Here is a 25348-nt window from a genome sequence, read left to right as displayed (position 1 = left end):
TTTCTTGCATGGTAAACATCGGTCTCACGCCTCTGACGGAGCAAAAACCGAGGCTGCTGCTATGGCGAAAAGAGGTGCAAAGCATGTAAATTCTACTGACTTGACTAACAACCCATTGCACTGAACAAGCTGCAGAGCAAGTTGAACCAAGGAGGACTCTTGCAAACTATTTTGAATCCGTGCACTGATCCTTTGGGCAGAAACCTTGGGATGGTGGAAGACCATGTGACATCCTCCCCTGCTTTGACTGTTCCCAATTTAAAGAGAACGTTTTCCAGGTGCTGAGAAACTCTCGAGGGCTGTGCTATCACGACACCGAGGTGCAAGTCTCTCAGAGATCAGAGGGAGAATAACCCGGAGTCATCCCAGACGTTGCACAAGCTAAGAACTAAAGGAAGTATATCATTAATAGAAGAGGTACACTTTGCATCCTTCTGAAAACCTGCAAGTGATTTCCCGAAATGAGAAAGGATTAGGCTCATTGAACTAAGCAAGCCAGAATAGGATCACTGCTGCCCTGAGAAAACCCCAAACCTTTCTATTCCTCCCAAGACACACACGAGAGGCCCCCAGTGTGTCACATAATAAGCAGACAATGGATGTGCCCCCCCTCTACCGTGTAGCAGCATCTGGCTCCAAGAAAACAAGAGGGGTTTCTCTCATTCTGGGCAAGAGGGGCCCCTTCCCCCCTCTCCAAAGCCCACAGGTCCTCAAAAGGCAAATTTCTCTGCTCACTGGGGCACGTGGGAAGGATATAGTTCTTCTTTGCTCTCTCTCCAGCCCAGACAAGGGCCAGTAGGACTTCCTGAGCAACACCCTGAACAAGCGGGATAAACCTAGGCAGGGTGCAGGGCTCCTTGGAGGGGATTTAAACAGAGTTCTGGTCGAGAAGGAAGACAGAGGGTCAGAGACTCTTCATTCTTCTCACCAAGTTAGAAGCTTCTCCATATATGGTGGAACTGCACCCAGAACTGGTTCCAGAATAGCAACATTCCTCTTCTTCTGGGCAACAGAGTCTAGCATCACCATCAGGTTTTTCTCCATCTCCCTCCTAAGCCCTTTCGTTGCTTCTCATGGCTTGTTAGAGTGTATGCCTGAGGGCAGGGCCTGCCTTAATTTTAAGATCAGGAAGAGAGGTCCTTCTCATTTGCCCACCCGTGAGAGCAATGAGGTGGGTGTCTGGACTTCCACTCGAAAGACTAAGTCCCCAGCTGCCTTGGTTGAGGAGATGAACTGGATGGTCCTGCACTAGGAAGAGCAAATATATGTGGGTGTGTGGGTGCGTTAGGCCATTATGTGTTTGATTTGTAGTTTCACTGCTGATGTTTTGAAGTATTTTAGTGTTATCAGCTAGCCTAGGATGAATGTCCTTCAAGTTGTATTCAGCTCCTTAATTAGGAGTGTTCTAATTGTTTTAAGAATTTAATGGGAGCCTTAAGCAGTTATAAGTTGTGCCAGGAGCTGGAAAGTTTCTGTTCGGGCAGCATCCTGAGTTATTTTACTATTATTTGACATTTGTATGTGAGTGTGTCGTTTCATATATCTACATTCTTAGCATATTTTACTTTTTACAATTGGTACATTACCTGTTTTATCTATAGATCTGTTTATTTATTCCCTTCTGGGACTACTGCAGTCCTTTGCCAAACGGAAAACAATCCTCCTTGGTGGAGCCGTTTATATACGTTTTATAAAATGTATCGTTCTGTAGGCTTCATGTATTACAGGAAGGATTGGCAAGAGCCTTGAATTGGGAAGTTGAAATTTATTTTATTTTAGAAAAACCTATTTTTGGATACCTTTTACTTGGATTTTAAGTAGGAATTTTTAATAAATAATATTTTTAAATAGAATACTGCCTTTGTATTTACAGGTCTTAACGCTGCAGTAGGGCCTAGTGATACTTGTGTTGTCTGTATGGTTGATATATGTTTGTATAATTGTGAATGTTCATTTTACCACTGAAGAAGACCATAGGTCAAAACGCATTTGGTATTAGTAAAGTGAGGTTTGTAGGTAAAGCGAGGTTTTCAATACTACAATATTGTGTTTTTATTGGCCTGATATATACCATGTATTAGTTTCCATGGACTTGCGACTGGATCGGCTCTGTTAACTTGGAACCCCCCAACCTAGAACCTTTTCCAAACCAGTGCCAAAGTTTTGTGCCGTTTTGTGCTCCAAACCCCGAGTTTTGTGCCACCACCGACAGCTCTGTTTTGATACTTCAAGCGGGGGCTCGTAGTTAACACACCAAAAAATGAACTTTCTCATAGAACCTATTTATTTATTTCATTTCTACACAGCTCAATAGCCAAAGTTCTCTGGGTGCTTCACAAAAATTGCAAGCCACAAGTAAAGCATAAATAAAAATATACTACACAATCATTAATGGCTCTAAGAGAGCTAGAAAACAGTTACAATAAGATACCAGACCCAATAAAACAACTGACAAATGCTCCATCACATGTTACCAGTTGCCTGTGGGTTTTTTCCTAATTCGATTAAGCTTCGATTCCCTAGTAATTATATCAATCAACCTTTTTTCCTTTTTCCTTTTTTTTTTGTTATATTATACATATCCATATAATTGTTGGTTTGATATTTAGTGTTAGGGGATTGTTTGTATTCATTTTCTTTTCTGTAACACTTTAAATAAAATAAAATATTTTTTTTAAAAAATCTGGTGTGTGGAGGCTATCTAGAAAGAAAGGGGGCAGGGTTACCATGTCTGGAGGCTATCTAGAAAGAAAGGGGGGCAGGGTTACCATGTCTGGAGGCTATCTAGAAAGAAAGGGGGGCAGGGTTACCATGTCTGGAGGCTATCTAGAAAGAAAGGGGGCAGGGTTACCATGTCTGGAGGCTATCTAGAAAGAAAGGGGGGCAGGGTTACCATGTCTGGAGGCTATCTAGAAAGAAAGGGGGGCAGGGTTACCATGTCTGGAGGCTATCTAGAAAGAAACGGGGGCAGGGTTACCATGTCTGGAGGCTATCTAGAAAGAAAGGGGGCAGGGTTACCATGTCTGGAGGCTATCTAGAAAGAAAGGGGGCAGGGTTACCATGTCTGGAGGCTATCTAGAAAGAAACGGGGGCAGGGTTACCATGTCTGGAGGCTATCTAGAAAGAAACGGGGGCAGGGTTACCATGTCTGGAGGCTATCTAGAAAGAAAGGGGGCAGGGTCCCCATGTCTGGAGGCTATCTAGAAAGAAAGGGGGGCAGGGTTCCCATGTCTGGAGGCTATCTAGAAAGAAAGGGGGCAGGGTTCCCATGCCTTTCCTTGCTGTGTAGAATTTTACACTCCCAATTGCCCTTCACCATCACTGGGATAGAGACATCCAGGAGACTGAAACTGACTCATGTGCTCAGCGCATTGGCAATGTTATGCTCCTCTGCATGGAATCCGATCACAAGGAAACCTTTTTGTGGGGGGGGGGAGACCTCCCCTTCTGGGCACTAATGTACAAAACATCCCTTTACTGTTGGCTAGTATAATCTAGTTAGTACAACACTTCCCTGGATGTGCTCCGGAACTCACTCAGCCCTTCACTACCGCTTTTGGGGTGGGTTTTTAATTACTGTTTTATTTTACAAGGTATTTTGTTAAGGTCTGTGGTTTTTTGGCTTTGGGAAAGAAAAGCCAAAGTGCCTTCCTTGTTACTTTTCCCAAGGTCAGAGCTGAAGGAAGGGGTCCTTGGCAACAGGGCTCAGAAACTCCCCTAGCAGCTGGACAGACTCTGGTGGGTCAGGAGGTTCATCCTGACTGGTGGCAGTCTATCAGAAATTCTTTTCTGCTGGGGAACTTAGGTAAAGAAGGGGTCCACCGGGGGGGGGGGGATCATCCCTCTCCCATCCAAACATACGAAGACCATCAGAGCTCAAGTAGACCGAGTAAAGCTCCACCAAGACCAAAGCCCTCTTATACTCCTTCCTGCCAAGGAGGAGCCAATAGCAAACCTAAGAAGGCTCGGTCAATCCAGAGCCAGAAGGTTCTTCACCACCAGGATGCTGCAGTTATGTGGTTCACCACAAGCAAAAAAATGGTCAGTACAGTTCCTGGAAACCCTCTGAGCATATTCTCTGTTTTGGCATCTGCAAAAGAACCTCTCTGTGGCTGTCACAGAATCCCTGAATGTTGTAGAGATTTCAGGGACATATTCTAGGTGACATTGTCCACATAGGTCAGCACCCTCTCTGAACTGAGAGATGTCAAAGAGCAATACCTAAATTCTCCGTAGCTGTGCATTGTCAAGGACGTTTACTAGAGTCATCAAGCCACCTTTGAGGGTTCCAGAGTAAATAGTTTGGCTTTGGCAAGTCTCCAGAGTCGTCTCCAGTTTCACTGTTGTGCAACATCTATGACTGTGGGGCATGCATCAGTTTGGGTTTAGGAAACCGTAGAGGCAAGATTGTGGCAAGAAACCAGAATGATGCATGTATGAATTTCTCAATCCAGGCTAGAAAACCAGAGGGGCTGGGGAGATCTTGCTCTTCACAGTTGTAGCCTTCCTAAACCCTACTTGTACCTTCAGCTGAACTCCAGATAATTCAGGAACGTAGCACCAGATAAGACCAAAATATTCAGCATTGGGTTAAATTAGGAATATCTCAAGCTGTATGATCTTTCTCCATAAACATGCAAACCTGTGCAAGTTCAGTTGTCAGTTGGTTCCATTGACTTCAGTAGGACTTAGCTATTCCCTCCATGTTCTGTAGGACCATATATCTTGGGTGCTCTGAAAGCATTCGTGAACATAACCGCCAGCTGTGCAATATGGAGGTGGTAGCCTGAAGTTAAATATTTTACACAAAGCTCCTGATGGGATAGAACACATCTGAGTCGTGGCTCAGCTTCCAGGCCCATGCAATGGAGCATGTGAAGAATTCCTTTAAGCCTCTGCATTTCCACCACCATCAAGCAACTCTAAACGTCTGGAAAGAGTCATTAGGGCTTGCAGAAGAAATAATAATGACTTTCAGATAACCTTGAGCCTTGGCACCTCTCTGTTTGGAGTTTAGGATTTATTGATTTTTTTATTTATTGATTTATTTCATTTTTATACCGCCCAAAAGCCTAAGCTCTCTGGGAGGTTCACAAAAATTAAAACCATGAAGAGCATAAAAACAATCAACAAATTTAAAACACAAATACAAAATACAGTATAAAAAGCACAACCAGAATAAAACCACACAGCAAAATTAATATAGGTTAAAATATCAGATGAAAACAGCAAAGTTTAAATTTAAGTTAAATTAGGTGTTAAAATGCAGAGAAAATAAAAAGGTCTTCAGTTGGCGACGGAAGGAAAACAATGTAGGTGCCAAGCGAACCTCTCTGGGGAGTTCATTCCACAACCGGGGGGCCACAGCAGAGAAAGCCCTCTTCCTAGTAGCCACCTGCCTGGAATTTATACATATTTACATATGCAAATATTTCTTGATGTGAAACCTCCGTAAAAACATATTTAGCAACATTCGTTTTTCAGCTTACAGTTTTAAAAGATATGAGCCATGGAGGCTTACAGACTGGTAGCAATCCAGTACACAGTGATGCCTCTTTCAGCCTCCCCAAATTTGAAATTGCCATGATTCAACATTTGCATTTTAGAAGCAGGCCAGAGTTGCCAACCTTCTAATCCAGCTGGACCAGAACATTGGTGTTTAAAAGAATGAACAGGTGTTGGTTTATATAATGTAACAAACACTAACTGAGAAGCAGTAATAAGTAATGGCTCTAAAACCCTAGATCTACACTACTGCTTTATAGGAGTATTGAAGTGGACTAATAACTGTTGGGGCAAAATCCACATTCCATGGACCGCTTTCATAGTGTTATTTCCTGCTTTTCATTCCACATTCAAAAAGATTTGACACACGGTGTCACTCCAGCCACAGGAGTGCAGAACCCCTGGCCCATTGAGCCCCCTGGAGGGTTCCCCCTGTTATCTCCAGTCTGAGATCAGAGATAACAGCCAGGATTCCCTGGCATGCTGCTCTCCCTTCTATTGGGAGGGAGGGAGGGATGGGTGGATAGATAGGCCATCAGAGCATGTGAAAAGTGCTTCTCCTTCAAGTAACCAGAGGGGTACAGCAACAAGAGGGCAAATAGGGGTGAGCCACTGGTCGGAAGGCTTCCCTTCCCTCATCTTGTCTCCAGAGCCTCCCCCTGTTTTTCATAAGAACATAGGAACTTGCCTTATACTGAATCCGACCATCTGGCCCAGCATTGTTGACACTGGCTGGCAGCATCTCTCCAGGGTTTAAGGCATGGATTTCTCCTGCCCTTCCTGGAAATGACAGGAATTCAACCTGGATCCTTCTGCACGGGAAGCAGGTGCTCCACCACTGAGCCACAGCCCCTCTTTAATGCCACTCCTCTGCTCTTCTTGCTGCTCTCACTCCCTCTTTATTAGTCCCGCTCTCAACCCACACACTACGGCTCCTTCCTCTCTCAAATTGATCTCAGTGCCCTCTGCCCATTGAAATGACATGACCCGTCAGACCAGTGCATCCCTGGGCACATAGGGGGCATATCTGGTCCCAAGGAGGAAGTTGAGGTGTGAACCGGGACTGACGTGTTGGGAGACGTGCAGCTCGGCCTGGAACTTGTGGCCAAAGCCCTCCGGGCAGCAGATGCAACCTTCGATTTAAGTGAGTTCATATTTATTAGCCAAGCTGCAGATAAAACCCTGTGAAGACAGCCCCAATAAGGAGTTTGAGGGCAAAGCCTGAGGTTAAGAAGAGGCCCTTTCAGCCCCAATGGGCGAGAGAGGAAGGAGAGGCGTGGGAAAATGCAGTTCCCCTGCTTCCTGAGATGGCACAGATTCCCCCGGCTATGCTAATGTTTACTAAATAGGGGTGTGTGTGTGTGTGTGTGTGTGTGTGTGCGTGTGCGTGTGTGTGTCTGAAATTATCATTATTATTATTGGGTAGAAAACTTAAATCATTTTACTATATGCCTTAAGCAGGCCTGGTCTAGGCAGGCAGCTGCTGCTGAGTGTCCAGAGGCTCAGAGGGGCCAGTCCTTGACCCTAAGCCTGCTGTTGCAGCTGCTGCCATCTTCCGTCTCCTCCTCTGCACCCACCTGGGCAGCCCTAGGGAGTCCCATGTGGCTCAACCTGCAGGCCCCACGGTACCACATTTCAAAGGATTGTAAGACATTTTGAATAGCACTGATCTGAACCAATCAGACACTGCCTTTAGGGCAGACTTGGCCAATGAGGGTACAGAGTGTTTGTTATATCATCCCTGGGCCCTAATTGGCTGAGTCATACCCAAAGGTGCATCTGATTGGTTCAGACCCTCGCGATTACACAGAAAGCAACCTCTAAAATTCAAGAACCTATGAAAAATAAAATTACACCACTAATCAACGCATTACAAATCCGTTCTTTGACTGAGGCTATCCAAACTTTTACAATGGTTATGAATGAAGAATTTTCCGATGGGATTATAAATTTTGGCAGAATCTTTTCTATTTTTTTTTCTGTAAAAATGCTGACCGAGAGTCTACAAACACAAGATATTCCCCTGAAAAGAGAGGACATGGAACATTTTTCTACAAGTGTCACTGGCTTTATCATATCTAGGAGGGGCCTGGATAATTGGTTAACTGAAAATGGTGGCTGGCTGAGTATTTTAAGATGCAGCGATGGTTATTTTAATATTGTATTGATTTTATATTCCCTTTTTTTAATACTATTTTTATTGATTTTCAAGTAAGGACAAATACAATAAACACACATAGGTTGTCTGAGCTGGGAGTTGGAGGTACTGCGTTGCAGTGGTTCCGCTCCTACTTGGATGGCCGATTCCAGAAGGTGGTGCTGGGGGATTATTGCTCTGTGCCGTGGCACCTAAGCCACGGGGTTCCACAGGGCTCTATCTTATCCCCTATGCTGTTTAACATATACATGAAGCCGCTGGGGGAGGTTATCCGGAGATGTGGACTGAGGTGTCATCAATATGCGGATGATACCCAGCTCTACATTTCCTTTTCATCAAACCCAGGTGAGGCAGTGGCTGTTCTGAACCAGTGCCTGGGCATGGTAATGGACTGGATGAGGGCTAATAAACTGAAACTCAATCCAGACAAGACGGAGGTACTGTTAGCGGGTGGTTCTTCTGTCCAGCGAGGTGATGTTTGCCCTGTCCTGGACGGGGTTGCACTCCCCCTAAAGGATCGGGTCCGTAGTTTGGGGGTGCTCTTGGATCCAGAACTGTCACTTGAGGCACAGGTGAACTCAGTGGCAAAGAGCACCTTTTACCAGCTTAGGCTGATATAGCTGCGCCCTTATCTGGACAGAGATAGCTTAGCTACGGTTATCCATGCTCTGATAACCTCTCGTTTGGATTACTGCAATGCGTTATACGTGGGGCTGCCTTTGAAAACGGTCCGGAAACTTCAACTGGTGCAAAACAGGGCAGCACGCTTACTAACAGGGACTGGCCGACGAGACCATATTACACCAGTCCTTTTCCAGCTTCATTGGCTGCCAGTCCAGGTCCGGGCCCGATTCAAAGTGCTGGTATAAACATTTAAAGCCCTAAACGGCTTGGGGCCAGGTTATCTGAAGGAACGCCTCCTCCCATATGTACTTGCCCGGACCCTAAGGTCATCCTCAGGGGTCCTTCTCCGTGAGCCTCTGCCAAAGGAAGTGAGGCAGGTGGCTACCAGGAGGAGGGCCTTCTCTGCTGTGGCACCCCGGCTGTGGAATGAGCTCCCTAAGGAGGTTCGCTTGGCACCTACATTTTATGGTTTTAGACGCCAGGTGAAGACCTTTTTATTCTCCCAACATTTTAACAATCTATAAATTTTAAATAACATGGTTTTAAATTTGTAATTTTGCATTGCTGCTGTTTTTATCTGGTTGAGTTTTTATATTGTATTTTATATTATGGTTTTATACTGTTGTTTTATACTTTGAATGTTTTTAATTTTTGTGAACCGCCCAGAGAGCTCCGGCTATTGGGCGGTATAGAAATGTAATAAATAAATAAATAAATAAATAAATAATAAAAGAAAACACTCAACAACAATATAAATGTTCCCACAGCACCACTATAAAAAAGCACGGGTGTTCATTCCTTCAATAAGCACTTGGTACAGAAAAATAATAATAATAATAATAATAATAAATGTATTTCTTACCCGCCTCTCCTTTTAGATCGAGGCGGGGAACAACATTAGAACAGGAATCAATACATCTTAAAAATTCATGATTTAACATTGATCTGGATAGGCCTGCCGGAAAAGGCTAGTCTTTAAAGCTGCCTTAAAATCACACATAGAGTTAATTTTACGAATCTCCTCCGGCAGGCCATTCCACAATCTGGGGGCGACAGAAGAAAAGGTCCTCTGGGAAACTGATGTCAGCCTAGTTTTAGCTGACTGAAGTAAGTTCACCCCAGAGGACCTGAGTGTGCGGGGCGGACTATATGGGAGAAGGCGATCCCGCAAGTAACCTGGACCCAAACCATTTAGGGCTTTAAAGGTAATGACCAACACTTTGTACTTTGCCCGGAAACTAATTGGCAGCCAGTGGAGTGATTTTAATGTTGGTGTAATGTGGTCATCCCTAGGTGTACCGGTGACCAACCTGGCTGCCATATTTTGAACTAGTTGAAGTTTCCGAACTAGGTACAATGGTAGCCCTATGTAGAGCGCATTGCAGAAGTCAAGCCTTGAGGTTACCAGCGCGTGCACTACTGTCTTTAGGTCTTCTGACTCTAAGAAGGGGCGCAGCTGGCGTATCAGCCGAAGCTGATAGTAGGCACTCCTGGCCGTCGCATCTATCTGGGCTGTCATTTGGAGTGACGGATCCAGGAGCACCCCCAAACTGCGAACACAGTCTTTCAGGGGGAGTGTAGCCCCATCCAGAACTGGCTGACACACCTCCAAACCTAGGTCAGAGCCCTTGACAGCAAGCACCTCTGTTTTGTCTGGATTCAGCTTCAGTTTGTTTTTCCTCATCCAGCCCATTACTGCCTCCAAGCATTCATTCAGAGGAGACACACTATCCTTAGCTGATGCTGTTACTGAAGGCATAGAGAAATATATTTGGGTGTCATCAGCATACTGGTAGCACCCCGCCCCATGCGGGAGAGAGATGATCTCTCCCAGCGGTTTCATGTAGATGTTAAACAGCATTGGGGATAGGATGGCACCTTGTGGTACGCCATACAACAGCTCCTTTTTTGAGGAGCGACTATCCCCAAGCATCACCATCTGGAATCTACCTGAGAGGTAGGACCGGAACCACTGGAGCACAGTGCCCCCGATTCCCAAAGTCCTCAGGCGTTCCAGAAGGATACCATGGTCGATGGTATCGAAAGCTGCTGAAAGGTCCAAAAGTACCAGCAGGGACACACTTCCCCTGTCAATACTCATGCGGAGATCATCCACTAAGGCGACCATAGCTGTCTCAACTCCGTATCCTGCCCTAAAGCCAGTTTGAAATGGGTCTAGAAAATCTGTATCATCCAAGACTGCTTGGAGTTGGAAGGCAACTGCCCTCTCAATCACCTTGCCCAAAAATGGAAGATTTGATACTGGTCTATAATTATTAAGGTCCAGGGGATCCAGGGAGGGCTTTTTGAGAAGTGGCCGTACCACTGCTTCTTTTAAACATGGTGGAAAACTCCCCTCCCTGAGAGATGCATTAATAATATGTTGTAGTTGTAGTCTAACTGCATCTCCTCCCTGGGTGACCAGCCAAGAAGGACAGGGATCGAGAGGACAAGTTGTCCTCCTTACTCGTCCAAGCAGCTTGTCCACATCATCAGTACTCACCAACTGAAACTGATCCAGTGTAATCCTACTCACAAAGTTGCTGGACACTTCAGCTTCAGCTTCTGTTATAACGACGGCATCTAAATTGGCTCTTATCCGAGAGATTTTATCTGTGAAATGATCATTAAATGCATCACAGCGAACTACCGAAGGCTCTAAAACTGGGTTCAGGGGAGGAGGTGCCCGAGTTAGACCCCTCACCACCCTAAACAGTTCTGCTGGACGTGAATTCGCAGACGCAATGCGGTCAGAGAAGAAAGCTTTCTTCGCTGCACGTATTGCCACCCCATAGGAACGAAGATGTTCTCTATGACGTGCCTTGTCGGATATGAGACGAGTTTTCCTCCATCGGCGCTCCAGTCGTCGACCTTCCCGCTTCAACTTCCTGAGATCTTCTGTGTACCAAGGTGCCCGATTGGAAGCAGGTCGGAGAGGACGTTTGGGGGCAATCGTGTCGATAGCCCTAGTTAGGTCTTGATTCCATCTATTGACCAGGGCTTCAACAGGATCGTCGACAATACCAGCCATAGTACCCTCTAAGGCTTTCTGGAATCCAAGAGGATCCATCAGCCTTCGAGGGCGGACCATCTTAATAGGTCCGCCACCCCTGCAGGGGAGGATGGTAGCCATGATATTAACCCTGACCAGAAAATGGTCTGTCCATGACAACGCAGAGGTATTTATCACCTCCGCCCACAGATCTGTCTGTTCGGAACTGAAAACAGCATCGAGGGTGTGACCTGCTGAATGTGTGGGTCCAGAGACCAATTGGGATAGGCCCATGTTTGTCATGGATGCCATGAACTCCCGAGCTGCACCTGATAAACCACTCCCGAAAGGGATGTTGAAGTCGCCCAGGACCAAAAGCCTGGGCGACTCCAACACCAACTCCGACACTAGTTCCGTAAGCTCGGCCAGGGAGTCTGATAGGCAGCGGGGTGGCCGGTACACTAACAGATGCAGGTTATGTTAGAACCTCTGACCAAAAGGATTCCTGAGTCATTGGGGGTCTAGGTTCGCCAGGATTCATATTAATAAATGTGAAAAAGTCCAGCCAGTTTTCCACAAATGTGTCTGATGTTATTTCTCCTCTTGCTAACCTGCTATGTTGTGTCAATTTATCATTTAAAGCTAGTTTCCAAACCTTATCAAACCAGCGTTGATGGTCAAAAGGTCTGTCGCTTTTCCAGAATTGGGCAATTTCCCACCTGGCTGCAACCAGCAAATGGGTGACCAAGGCTTTGGGAATAATTTTTCTATTGGCATTCCTAAAAATAGAAAGTAGAGCCAGTGCTGGGTCAGTTTCTACTTCAACATTAATAATGTTTGTAATGGTTTGGAAAACCCTTGACCAAAAAGTTTTGACCTGTTGACATTCCCACCAAAGATGAATATAAGTGCCAGGAACGGAGCAACCACGCCAACAGTGCGGGGATATATTAGCACTAATATGGTGCAGTATAACAGGGGTGATATACCACCTGTGAGTGATTTTCAGAGCGAGCTCTTTAACTTTTGCTGATATTGTTTTATAGGGTGCTGATTGCCACAAGCTTTTCCATTCACCTTCAGTGAAACTGGTGCACAGGTCATGTTCCCAAATCATTTTTAACCCTCCCTTATCTGGGAATTAACAATTCAATATCATGTGATATATATCAGCAGCTCCCCCTTTAACCTTTCTAGAATAAGTCAGGCAAGCTTTCTCAAATATAGTAAGCGAGCGTGGAATGTTATGGAATTGATATAGAGCATTTGCAAAAGAGACTATTTGCAGTTTTTGGAGCCAGGGACAAGGGAGTGGGCTCAGGTTTGCCTCTAATTGTTGCATTGATATGATTTGTCCTTGTATAAAGAGATCACGAATATGGAAAAAACTTTTTTCTTCCCAACCTGCAAATTGTCTGTACTTAAATTGATCTCTGAATCGGGGGTGGTCTAAAATCGGGGTTAGGGGAGAAGGGGATGGTGCAAACCATTTTGCCCACTTTGCCCACACCTTTAAATTTGCTTTCAAAAAGGGGTTATTAATTGTTTGAATATGTTTTTTCCGTGTTGGAAGGAATGGGATCGCCCTGATCGTAGGGATGCAGGGGGCGCTTTCAATTGACACCCACGGGATTGCTGTCTCATTTCTAATTATTTTGAGTAGTTGCCTCAATTGAAAAGCATCATGGTACAGCCTAAGATTTGGGACACCAACCCCCCCTAGTTTAGTTGGTCGGAATAGTGTCGCTTGATTGACCCGGATGCGTTTGCCCCCTCCACTGACTGTGGATAGAGCTTGTTGCCAACGTTTGAATTCATTTCCAGGAATCTCTACTGGCAGGGTATGAAATAAAAAAGACAGTTTAGGCAACAAAGTCATTTTCAGGGCTGCATTCCTCCCTAGCCAAGATAATTTAAGTTTCTTCCACAGTGTCATATCTTTTCTTAGAGCCTTCCATAAAGGATCAAAATTGCGTATACGCAGTTGTTTGATTTCCTTAGTGATCTGAATGCCTAAGTATTTTAAACTGCCAAATCTTAAAGTGACTTTGGAAATTCGTTGAATATTGCGAATGGCCTGATTGGCTAACAAGCAATAAAGTTATGAATATTTTTCTGTTCAGCCAAAGGGATATTAAACACAGAGCAAATCAGATTTGTCATAATTGACCTCCAGACCAGCAACTTCCTTGAAGGTATGTATGTTTACTGTATGAAGGATTCCCCTCTGCTGCTGCTGCTGGAGGTGTACAAATTGTGCATGGACTACAAAATCTACCACGAAGCCCAAGCCAGGCTCCTTGCATTCCAAGCATGCATTTCAGAAGTAAGCAGAAGCTTAATTCACTTGATGAAGCTTTCAAAAATACCCAAGTCTTTAACAGCTGAGGCAGATTCTGGTGCCTCTGCTTTGTATATTGTTGTGAAAGCTGCAGGTGTTCGATGGGCTGAGTGCCATGCTGCTTCTCTCTTAAATTCTACCAGCGCTCTAAGACAATTTGGCTTCTGTGGTGAGAGGATCCTCGAAACTACAGATGGTTGCTTTTTAAATAATGATTGGTCGCATTGATACCCCGCTGTCGGTGCCCCTCCCGATCCCACCCATGAGGCAGGTTAGGCTGAGAGTCCGCGCCAGGCCCAGCGCCACCCTGTAAGCTTCATGGCCAAATGCGGACTTGAACCTGATTCTCCCTAGTCCCAGTCTAACACTGTAACCACTACACTATGCTGCCTCTCAGTGGGAGAAGAGACACCCCAGAGTGAACCTCACCCGTTTCCCCTTTCTTCTTCAATGAATGAAAGCCTGTAGGAGAAACCAAGCGATCTGGCACATGGCAGAATATTCCTTGAGTGATCAAACTATGAGTCCAATTTATAAAAGGTTTATTAAGGTTTAAGATGAGGAAGTGGGAGAAAGAAGAAAGCATATATAGAAGTTTGTTTGAAGAAATGTGTAGTAAATGAGTTATGGTGAAGATTTTTGTGTTTGATTCAGATACATTTGTTAATGTTCGATAATTGGTTTGATTTTATCATCTTTATTTTTTGCAACAGGCCCGTTCCTCTTCTTAGCCTCTTAGGCCTTTCGTTACTCTAATTCCAGCCCTGTCTGGGATGGGCGGGGGGGTGAATCAACCAGTTAGGCGAAGCTGCTGCTGCTGCTGCTGAGTCGCATGTTTGTCCTGCGCTTAGGGAGAGGAATGAGGCAGGCAGGACAAGAGGCGTGCATTGGCGCAATCTTTGTTCCCGACAGATACATCCACCAGGAGGAGGTCCTGCATACATTACATGGGGTAAAACATGGGCCACAATCCTATTCTTTGGGATCCAGCGGAGGGATTCCTAAAGGGAGAGGCATTGACCCTGTTTCGCCGGCATGCTAAACCACGGTGGTTAAGCATTTTGAGGTAAACATCATGGCTTAGCATGTTGTGTGAACCATTCCTAACCATGGTGGCTATGGAACCACGGTTTAAACACGCACTCACCACTTGCTGCAAGAGGGTCGTCGGCCTAACCGTGGCTTCGCATGTCCTCTGAACAGGCCCGAAGTCTACTGAGCCTGTTTCCTTAGTTGTGTTCTTTTGATCGTGAGTTTAATTTCACCAGATGAAGAACAGTTAACACCCACACACCACACCTTTCCTGGTGTGTACAACTCCTCATTTCCTAAACCTCTGTTGCGGAGGGTGGCTGTTCGCGCAAGTTGCCTCAATATGTCCCTGGCCTGAAGTCCGGGTGGTGGGCAGGAGTGTTCTGCAGCCCGCCTCGCTTACTCCAGGTGGTCTTTCCACAGCTTCCAGCCACACGTGATGTGCCGCCTCCCATCCTCCCCAGGCCCTGGGTGGAGTCACAGGCTTCATGTCTCCTGGAAGTGATGCTGCCGCAACGCAGGACCCAGGAGGAGTTAGGAAAACGCCTTCAGCTTTTTGCAGCTCCCAACATTGCTCTTCCTCACGGCAAGGACCGTTTTGTGTGTGTGTTTCCTGTGGGTGGGTGTTGCCCACGTAGCCTAGTCGCTGGATTGACATTTGTGGATTTTAACTGGAGCTTAACTTCAGCCAGGGTGTCGTTTTCAGTGCCTGGCCTCAGGCGGCCCTTAAAGGCAAGCTAGGGTTAAAGAAGTCTTTAGCTGCCAAATTTGGGCTCCTTTTAAGTGTAATAGAACAGAAGAAGAAGAAGAAGAAGAAGAAGAAGAAGAAGAAGAAGAAGAAGAAGAAGAAGAAGAAGAAGAAGAATAGACTGTGGCACAGAAATGGGATAGGAAACCAACAGAAATTTGGCAGAGCAGTAAGTAGTTTGCAAGTGCATTGAAAGGCCCGTGCCTTTCGACAGAAGGCCAAGCCTTCTACCTCTGCAGTCCCTGTCCTCTGTGTTCATCACTTGGGGAAGGCAAGGGACTGGGGCCACCAGTTGCTGATCAGCCTGACGTGGTTTATTTGTTTAAAACATTTGCTCTAGACTGATTCCAAGATGGTTTACAAATTTTTAGAAATTAGGAATGCATTAAAACAGTGAAGTGCTTAAATAAACTGGCACATGAAAAGGAGCACACTTGGGCAAGTTAGCTCTTGGGTACGTGAAGAGGTTTACACCTGGCATCTGAAAGGAAAGCAGCATGGATGCCAGTGGTACATTTTATTTATTTATTTATTTATTTATTTATTTATTACACTTATATACCGCTCCCATAGCCAGGGCACTCTGGGCGGTTTATAGAAATTCTAAAATTGAGGTAAAAACAAGTATACCAAATTTAAAACTCTAAAGCACAGTACATACACACATAAAGCATTAAAAACCGATTAAAACTAAACATGTGGGTCATTAGGATGTGCCGCCATATGCCTGGGCAAAGAGGAAAGTCTTAACCTGGCGCTGGAAAGATAGCAGCGTTGGTGCCAGGCGAGCCTCGTCAGGGAGATCATTCCACAGTCTGGGGGCCACCACCGAAAAGGCCCTGTCCCTCGTTGCCACACTGCTTGGGCACAGCCACTGAAGTGGCCGTCTCTGTCCTCGCTGCCCAATGTGCTTCTGGCCAGGGTGGCGCTCAGAGGAGGAGCAGGAGGAGGAGGAGGAGGAGGAGGAGGAGGGGCCTGGGTGGCAGGTCGATGCGGCCGACCTCTGAGTCCCCGTTTGCTCCTTCCCCAAGGCTCTCGCCTCTGAAGGGCTGATGGCGCCACGTCTTCAGCAACGGCCCTGTCTTTTTTCGTTACTGTTTTTTGTGCTCCTTTTGTACATTGGGCCAGATTTGAAGAAGCTAAGTGCCCTCAGCTCTGCCTTGAAGGATTCTTCTGTCTTAATTGATCGTGCCATTTTAAGCAGTTACACTGTTGAGAATTTCCAGAATGAGCGCAGAAGAATTCTGGAACAGCTGCAGGAGAGACGCGCTTTTTCCGTGGCACGGGGAGTGGCAGAACTTGCAGAGTTGCCTGTGGACAACGTTGTTATCCAAGAGGTGTGCTGTAGTCCGTGTGGGTCCAAGGAATGTCTGAACACATGTTTGGAGCCGCCTGGGGCGGGCGCTCCAGAAAGCATAGGAATTTCCCCGAGCATCTTGCCTGTCCGTTTGGCATGGGGTCAGGGTGGGGTGGGGGTTCTCCCAGGCGGCAGGTGCTTCAGGATTGGCCTCCCCCCGTCCTTCTCCGTGGTGCTCTGCAGGAGCTGGGCTGTTCCTTCGGTGAGATCTCCGCCCATGATTCTGAGAAGCTGCTTCGGGTGATCCTGTCCTCCCAGCAGCCAGACAGGGGCAAGAAGGCCCAGGCCTTCCTCACCACCCAGGGGCTGGAGCCAGAGATGGTGGCGGAGCTCGTGGCTGAGGAAATCACCCGAGAAGTGCTGGCGCCTTTGCAAGGAAAAGGTGTGTATGGGCGAGTGGGGGCTCCAGTTCATAGGCCCATAGAATAGTCGAGTTGGAAGGGGCCTGTAAGGTCATCAAGTCCAACCCCCTGCTCAATGCAGGAGCCCACCTTAAAGCATCTCTGGCAGATGGTTCTCACTGCTGTTGGTCTGTTTGCTCCGTTCCAGGCAGTTGATCGCCAAACTCTGGGAGTCTGGCTGACATTGTGCCTCTTGATACCAACCAAAACATTGTAGTGGCCCTTTCTCGATGCTGCGTTACGTTGTCAGCTCACGTTCAGGCTGCCATCCACTGTGACTGCCTGCACCCCATCCCACCCTCTTTACATCATCATCACCACCACCATCATCCAATTATTTATTACTGGACATCTTTCTCAGACCCAAAGCATCTTACAACAAGAATGAAAATACTTTTAAAAATTAAAATAATAAGTCACTGCTTCTGCCATGGCCGTGGCATTTAAATGGCTTTCTTGGGCCAAGGGCAGAGCTCGTGCAACTTATGGGGGAAGAACTCCGAAACTTGCGAGAGGAGAGGCTGCCTTCGTGGCCCAGGTGCTCAGCGGAGGAATGTGCTGTGGCCGCTATGTCATTCTGGGCCTGCTGTCTGTACAGGGGAAAAGCAAGTCTTAAATCCAGCAGAGGAGAGCGAGGCGTTCCTGCAGTTGGCCAAACTGTGCCAGGACCCCACCCTGGTTGGCGTGAAGCTATTGGATAAAATTTCATCTGTCCCTCACGGGGAGCTTGCCTGCAGTAAGTGTTTATCTCTGGACGTCCAGTAATGTCACACTTACGAGGACTTGGGTCTTGTGACTAAGACGGCTACCCCAAACATGCGCACTTGGCCACAGATCTCGTCGCAGTCCCTGGGACGTCATGTCCGAGTACACATAGATACGACTGTGCTGTAGGAGCGACCTCGTGTCCTGTCCTTTTGCTCTCTTGGCATGGTGGACATCTGGGAAATGCGATGCCAGGAGCTGCATTCGTGGAGGCCTCGGTTCACATGCTGCTGCAGTTCCCCAGGCTGCACGTGTGTCTAGGGAGCAGTGCAGGTTTACCGCTTGAGCCCTTTGAGACTGTGCGAACATTCCCAGAAGGGGAAAGCGGTGGTCTCCATCTCTGACCTTCATGACTCAAGCCTGGGAACTGGGTCTCTGGGTCTCCCACAGCTGAGAGGTTGGCTGCTGGGGGTCCCATTCAGCAGACAGTAACAAGGCAGGGACTTAAATCCCGCTCTTTGGCTTTGGGGCCACAAGAACTCTGTTTTAAGCAAAATGCTTACTGATGGGAGCCCCCATTCCTCCCTCCCTTAGCTACAGAGCTCCTGATCCTCGCCCATAATTGCTTCAGCCTCACGTGTCATCTGGAAGGGATTATTCGCGTTCTCCAAGCTGCCCGAACGCTCCCGGACGAACACTTAGCACCCAGCGGAGAATACGGCCTTGTGGGAGGTAGAGACGGCGGCGGTGGCGGCAGCCCCAAAAGCACCCCGTGGAGGATGTTGAGCGGCTGCGGTGCCCCTTCCTCCCCCTGGTCTTTGGGGTTTTAGAGCGGCAGGCTGTTGTGGCTCCCACTGATTCCCGGAGCTCCGCTGTCTCCCTCACTGAGCAGGGAAGGCCGTGGCAAGGCAGACGCTCGCCTGCCCGCGCCTGTGCAGGGTGGCCTGTGCTCCGACACAGGTCTTGTTCTGTTGTGCTGCACGTTGACTTACGCCAGCAAGCGTCCTGCAGTGTCTCTCGTGAGAAGCAGTGCCAGGAGTCGGGCCTTGTGTGTGGAAGCGAGTGGCTCTCCACTGGTCTGGTGAGAGAGCAGCCATTGCTTCCTCCTGGCCTTGCGTTCGTTTCTTCCGTTGCTCAGTCTCTCAGCTGGGGAGTTCTTGCCTGCAGCTGGGAGGTGTCCATAGTGTCTGGAACCCCACTGAAATGGGGGAAGTGGCTGGGCAGTGGCATTCCCCAGGCAGGGACTCTGTCCCAAGTGGAAGAGTGGGGCTGTCATGACACAGCACTGCTCCAACGGCGACGTGTGGGGTGACGTTTTGTGGGTTCTGAAGCTCAAGCTCTTTTCTCTCCCCAAAGGTTCGACTTCTCACTGGCATCGGCAGGTACCACGAGATGACCTACATCTTTGACTTGCTGCATGAGAAGCACCACTTTGAGGTGCTAATGAGAAAGACGTTGCACCCGGTGGGTACAAACAACAGAATCCACCCTTCCCAGTCCAAGAGTTCCAAATTGTAGAACCTCCAGTGCCTTTGTTCTGCTTGTTTCCCTCTTCCAAAATAACCGCCCCAGTCCCTGCATTCCCACGACATGTTGCCCCGTGCTACCGAACTCTCCGTCACTTGCCCATGCCCTCACCCTTGAAGGCAGGGGTGGGCAACCTCTGGCCCTCCAGGTGTATTTGGCCTACAGTTCCCCTCCCTCCGCCTTAGCCAGCAGAGCCAGTGATGAGGGACGGCAGGACTTGGAGACCTGGATATCTGCTGGAGGACCACAAGTTGCCCCACCCCCGTCTTAAGGGCAGGTTTTTCTTGCCACCTTTACGCTCCTTCACAAGCGACTGTGAGGCCTGGCGTTGCTGTTGGAGGGCTCTGCTCAGCGCCAGAGCTCACTTGCCCTGAGGATTGGCGCTGGCCAGGTCCCAAGCCACGCGCTGCCTTCACTCTCCGCCCCTCCCTCTTTGGCAGAGTGGGACCCTCAAGACAGCGCTGCTGGACTACATCAAGCGCTGCCGCCCAGGAGACAGAGAGAAGCACAACATGATCGCCCTCTGCTTCAGCATGTGCCGGGAGATTGGGGAGAACCACGAGGCGGCAGCCAATGTCCAGCTGAAGCTCATTGAATCCCAGCCTTGGGGTAAATTGCCGCTCGTCCCGGGGAGCCCCGGGCGGGAGCCACCCGGACCTGGAAACGGTGGGATGTCTGAGGTGTTCGATCTCAGGTGGAGGAGGAGGAGGTGCCGTGGGGGTGGGTTTGAGGGGGTGGGGGTGGGGGTGGGGGAGCGTGTGTCCCCTGACACAGAGTAGGTCCCCTGACACAGAGCAGGTGGCATCGCTGCCCACCGTGGTCATACAATCACCCTGCTCTCTCCTTTCCAGAGGAGTGCCTTCAGAACACAGCCCTTTTCACGTATCTGATGCAAGAACTATCACACCACAGAACACATGGAGCAAACACTTCACAGCTCACCTTTAAATTGAAACCTGTTGGACTACCACTCCCAGCATCTATTACCATGCTGGCTGGGGCTGATGGGAGCTGAGGGCTACAGGCTCCCATCACTATTTTAAACCTTCATCCAGCCCCATTCAGTGTTCCATTTTACCTTGGAATAGCTCTCAGCAGCGTCGATAAAGAGGGTTAGGGCTTTCATCAAGAGCTTCTTTAGGTGTGGCACGTTCTGTTACGAAGGAGCTCCGCCTTGCTGCCACTTTTAGTATATGCTTAGCACTTAGACTCTAGAAAATCCAGTGTGCCTGAGTAGGTGCATCAAGCAAAGGCGTGGAGACCTGGAGCATAAACACTGACTCTTGTGGCTGCCTTTCTACCCACACAGGATGTGAAGAGGTGCGAGAACCTCTGGGCATACGCTCATGCTTTACGCTCTGCCTAGTCCTTTTGCACACAGCCACCCTGGGCTCACCCATTATTATTATTATTATTATTATTATTATTATTTATTTATTTATATAGCACCATCAATGTACATGGTGCTGTACAGAGTAAAACAGTAAATAGCAAGACCCTGCCGCATAGGCTTACAATCTAATAAAATCATAGTAAAACAATAAGGAGGGGAAGAGAATGCAAACAGGTACAGGGTAGGGTAAGCAGGCACAGGGTAGGGTAAAACTAACAGTAGAAAGTAACAGTAGAATTGGCCCGTCGGAGCCAAGCAATGGTAGACCACTACGCCAGAGAACTATTCCTATCGGTAAAGCATTAGCATTAGTGAAGGTCAGTGACCCTCCATCCAGGATTTGCAGAAGAACTCCCATTGTGTCTGAAGGGGAGAACTAGCTCAGGCCCTCGTTGTTACTTTCAGCTTGGCATGCTGCACCTTTGGTGGTGGGGAAAAACCCTCCTATTTGCAGCTCCAAATCACAGTCTGCTCTGCCCATGCAAATCCAAACCTGGTGTCCGGTATGTATCCAGTTGCCCTGTTGCAGCCTTCCCAACCTGGTGCTGTCCGGATGGTTTGGACTACAGCTCCCACTGACCATTTCTGACCATTGCGCATGCTGGCTGGGGCTGGTGACAGTTAGTCCAAAGATCTGGAGCGCAACAGGTTGGGAATAATGATAATTTTATCTCTTACCTGCCTCTCCGTTTGGATCAAGGTGGGGAACGACAGTAAGTATAAAATACTGATTAAAGACATAGTATACACTGTTAAAACATCCTAAAAACATCCTAAGACTCCACTGGATATGCCTGAGATCCGTCTTTATAGCTTTCTTAAATGCTAAAAGACTGTTAAGTTGACGAATCTCCTCCAGCAGGCCATGCCACCGTCTGGGAGAAGCAGAAGAGGTCCTCTGGGTAATACATGTCAGCCTAATTTTGGCTCGCTGATGGAAATTCTTCCCAGAGAACCTGAGTGTGCGAGGTGGATTGTACAGGTGAAGGTGACCCCGCAGGTCGCCTGGACCCAAACCAAGGCTGTCCTGTTGCAGTTAGGTGCAGTGACTGCAGCTGCTTCCTCCTTGCTTCCCTGACTCCTTTCTCTTCATCCTTCCTCTTTGAGGACTTCTGTGTGCGTCAGTCCTTGCGCTGCAAGAGGCTGACAAAGCTCATTACGCTGCAGCTCCACTTCCTGAACACCAACCCCAAAACCAAGCTGATCAACCTGAGCCAGAAGAGCCTGCTGGAATGCGCCATGTCCCTGCCCAGGTTCTACCCGGTGACGAAGAGGACAGGAGAGCTTTCACCATCGGGAGCAGCTCACAGCTTTTGTTGGATCTTGAGTATTTTTCCTTGCAAGAGCTTGATTGGAGCTCGGTCCTGTTGTGGGCCCAGACACTTGCCTTGTTCTTTCTGAGAGCCTGGCTCCTTTTCATGCTGTGAATGTGACATGCAGTCAGGATCTCAGTACGATGGACAGAGAGCCTTAGGGGGCAGAGTCCTTTTGTTGGCAGGGGGCAGCGTGCAGCTCCTAGCATGCTCCTGCTCCTGCTCCAACTGGAATCTCTTCCCTCCCCACTCCCAATCTCTCTCTAGGCGGAAGTCGTGGCTGAGGCCTATGACTTCGTTCCGGACTGGGCTGAAGTCCTGTATCAGCAAGTGATTGTAAAGGAGGACTTCAGCTACCTGGAGGGGTGCAAGCAGCGTGGCCTGCTCAAGGCGAGCACCTTTGAGGAAATTGCCCAGAAGTAAGTCCTCTGCAACCAAGTGAACCATTTGAAGCCCAGTTCTCCAGTGGGGAGACTTCTCCCAAATCAGGTTTTCTGTATCATTGGGATTTCTGTATCACTGGCTTCATGTCTTCAAGTCCTTTAGAGTACGTACTGAAAGGGGGTAGATCTCATTCTTTCGGCACTAGGTTGAACTAATGGAGAGGCTGGCCGTAGGATGAAAGCAGAGGGGGTGAGGACATCTGTTAACAGTATGACCATCTCTTTCAGGTTCAAGCAGCGTGCAGGCAATGAACCGGCTCTAAAAAACCTGAAGAAGCTGTTGACCTATTGTGATGATATCGATGTGTATTACAAGCTAGCTTATGACAACCAGTTCTACGACGTAGTGAACATGCTTCTGAAGGATTTCCACATTGGCAAGAACACACGTGAAATAATAAAATGGTTCTTTGCTTTCTGACCTACATTGATAGTGGAGGAATGTCTCAAAGGTGCAAAGGTGATCTTAGGACTTTGCACTGCTTTTAGGTCTAACTTTTGTGTCATTAAACTTTATTACTAAATTTATTATTCGGGTTATGAACGGAACAGCGGAGTCTTAAAAGACAGAGGCTACAATCCTGTTGTAGAACTCAGTTAAATTTTACTGATCGTATTGCTTCGTGACTCCTCTGTCTCAAAGTTACATTTCTCCCAAATCATTTTAAATTCCTTTTACTGTATGGTGGTTAAAACTACTGTTAAGCCAAGAGCAAGTAACACATTGGCCAAATGTCAACGCCAGATTAAGGTTGTCTCTGGCCAGCGCAGTATTGAAGTCCAGCGCGCATGCAACATTTACACATGCGCACCCTTCAGCCCTTATTTGCCAACCGTGAAATTCCCCCAGCAATTCATCTCAGATACAAGGGAATTGAAATAACACTTTTTCCAAGGAGATACAACAGAAAGAAATCATGTAATTTTGTTTTATTTAACGGCTGTAGCTCTCAAGCGTGTTAAATTAAATTGCTATAACAAAGTCAGAGGTGTGGCCTTTCTTGTTGCTGTTCTCGTTCTGCTTTTGCATATCTGTGGTTGGCTTATCTCAGCACAGCTCCAATCCGCAGAAAATGTGCGTAAGTGGGAGCCCAGCTGCCCCTGGCATCGCTACATCGCCTCTGAGCTCCATCTTCCTCCCCTGCATAGTTCAGCTGTTTCATGCAAGGCTTTCACAGCAGATCACTCTAGGACCTGCCAAAAATGCCTCTCCAAGGCAGGCTTGCCTCTGGTGCGGATGTGATATTTACTCTGCACATGATCCCACCCCCATCCTGTCCTCTGAGTTTGAGCCAGAATCTGTTGGGAGCCGGAAGCCTCCTACCACTACTAGCACCACAATCAGCAAAAGCGTGGAGAGCGGCACTTCCAGGGATTGGCCCACAATGGTGGAGTTCCAGTCATGTCGTGAGTCGCCAAGGGCTGGGAATGAAGTCTTTGGAGACGTTTCTGAGCTGTCTGCTTGCTTCGGGGGGTGGAGTGGGGTGGGCCACGGAATGAGTCCACCTCTTCAGTTGGTGCTGGGACCTGTGCAGGTGTCATCCCGTGAGGGCTGCCTCCAGTGAGATGGCTCATAATTGGAATGGCAATATTCAAAGAACTGGGTATGTTGGCCTTGAGAAGAGAAAGATGAGGAGGGTTAGATAGCACTTTTCAAGTACCTAAAGCATTGTCACACAAAGGAGGCCAAAACATGTTCTCTGTCATCCAAGTGCGGATTCTATTTATTATTTATTTTATTTATTACATTTTTATACCGCCCAATAGCCGAAGCTCTCTGGGCGGTTCACAAAAATTAAAACCACAGTAAAACACCCAACAGGTTAAAACACAATTACGAAATACAGTATAAAAAGGATTCTGGCTGAATAACAGGGAAATTTCTCTACTGGTTAGAGCAGTCAGAGAAGGGAACCAACTGTCTTGGGAGGCAGTGGGCTCCCTATCACTGGAGTAGTCAACCAGAGACTGGACCACCATCTGGCAGCGATGCTCTAAGAGGGATTCCTGCACTGGCGCTGAGGAGTGGGTCGAACGCCCTGGCCTAGAAAGCCCCTTCCAGTTCTATGATGCAGCCTGGGGAATGAACTAGGGCGTGGCAGTGTTGGGCCTCAGTGGAGGGCCCCCAGAGCCACCGCCCCGCCCCCCCAGCCCTCCCTATGTATTCTATTTTTAATTTGACCAATAACAGGTGTTCTTTGGGCAGATTACAAACAGAATAAAATATAATGCAGAAAACAAAGGGTGTAGGAATCAATCTTTTTTAAAAATATAAAACTAAAATCTAGCCATAAAATCTAAAAACTAAACTCTAAAATGGCTGTGAGAAAAGAAATGTCTTTGCCTGGTGCCAAAAAGATAACAATGTAGGTCCCAGGCGAACCCATTCCCCAAATCGGAAGGCCTCTGCCTCACTTGTAGCCTCCCGTCCCGCCTCCTTTCTCAGGGGCATTTTTAGAAATGCCTCCGAAGAGGACTGAAGGGTCTGAGTAGGTACATACGGGAGAACACTTTGCTTTAGAAATGGGGGTGCAGGGGTGCAGCTGGTGTTCAAGCTATGCAATCTGTCTGCATTTAGTTCTGAGTATCAGCTGAATTTAATATTTTTTAAAAATGGTGTATCAAGCATTTGTTTCTTTATCCTAGCAACCATCGAGAGAGTCCTAGATACAACCTGAAACCATCACAGTTCTTGATAGAGGCTGATTTTGACTCGCTCCTCCACAGGACCATTTCTGCTCAGGAGAGGTGCTGCCTCTCCACAGGGCCGGTGCTACCATAGAGGCCACTCAGGGGGCCACCTAGAGCG

The 25348-nt window shown here is 47.6% G+C and overlaps 1 protein-coding gene across 1 annotated transcript in view; it reads left to right on the top strand.

Moving 5' to 3' along the window:
- The window catches only part of LOC134411227 (spatacsin-like), a 42949-nt gene extending 19474 nt beyond the window's left edge, over positions 1–23475 (top strand). Inside the window, exons 4-12 of the mRNA XM_063144942.1 lie at positions 16941–17139; positions 17757–17894; positions 18458–18588; positions 19220–19327; positions 19831–20005; positions 20060–20084; positions 21839–22046; positions 22364–22515; positions 22768–23475. Coding sequence (XP_063001012.1) covers positions 16941–17139; positions 17757–17894; positions 18458–18588; positions 19220–19327; positions 19831–20005; positions 20060–20084; positions 21839–22046; positions 22364–22515; positions 22768–22960 — 1329 coding nt within the window. The 3' untranslated portion in view covers positions 22961–23475. The remainder of the gene's footprint in view (positions 1–16940; positions 17140–17756; positions 17895–18457; positions 18589–19219; positions 19328–19830; positions 20006–20059; positions 20085–21838; positions 22047–22363; positions 22516–22767) is intronic.
- The last annotated feature ends 1873 nt before the right edge of the window (positions 23476–25348 follow it).

Source organism: Elgaria multicarinata, chromosome 19 (genome assembly GCF_023053635.1).
Source record: "Elgaria multicarinata webbii isolate HBS135686 ecotype San Diego chromosome 19, rElgMul1.1.pri, whole genome shotgun sequence".
In the NCBI taxonomy this organism is placed as follows: Eukaryota; Metazoa; Chordata; class Lepidosauria; order Squamata; family Anguidae; genus Elgaria; species Elgaria multicarinata.
The sequence above is the reverse complement of the archived record's forward strand: the minus strand, read 5'-3'. Positions and strand labels throughout refer to the sequence as shown.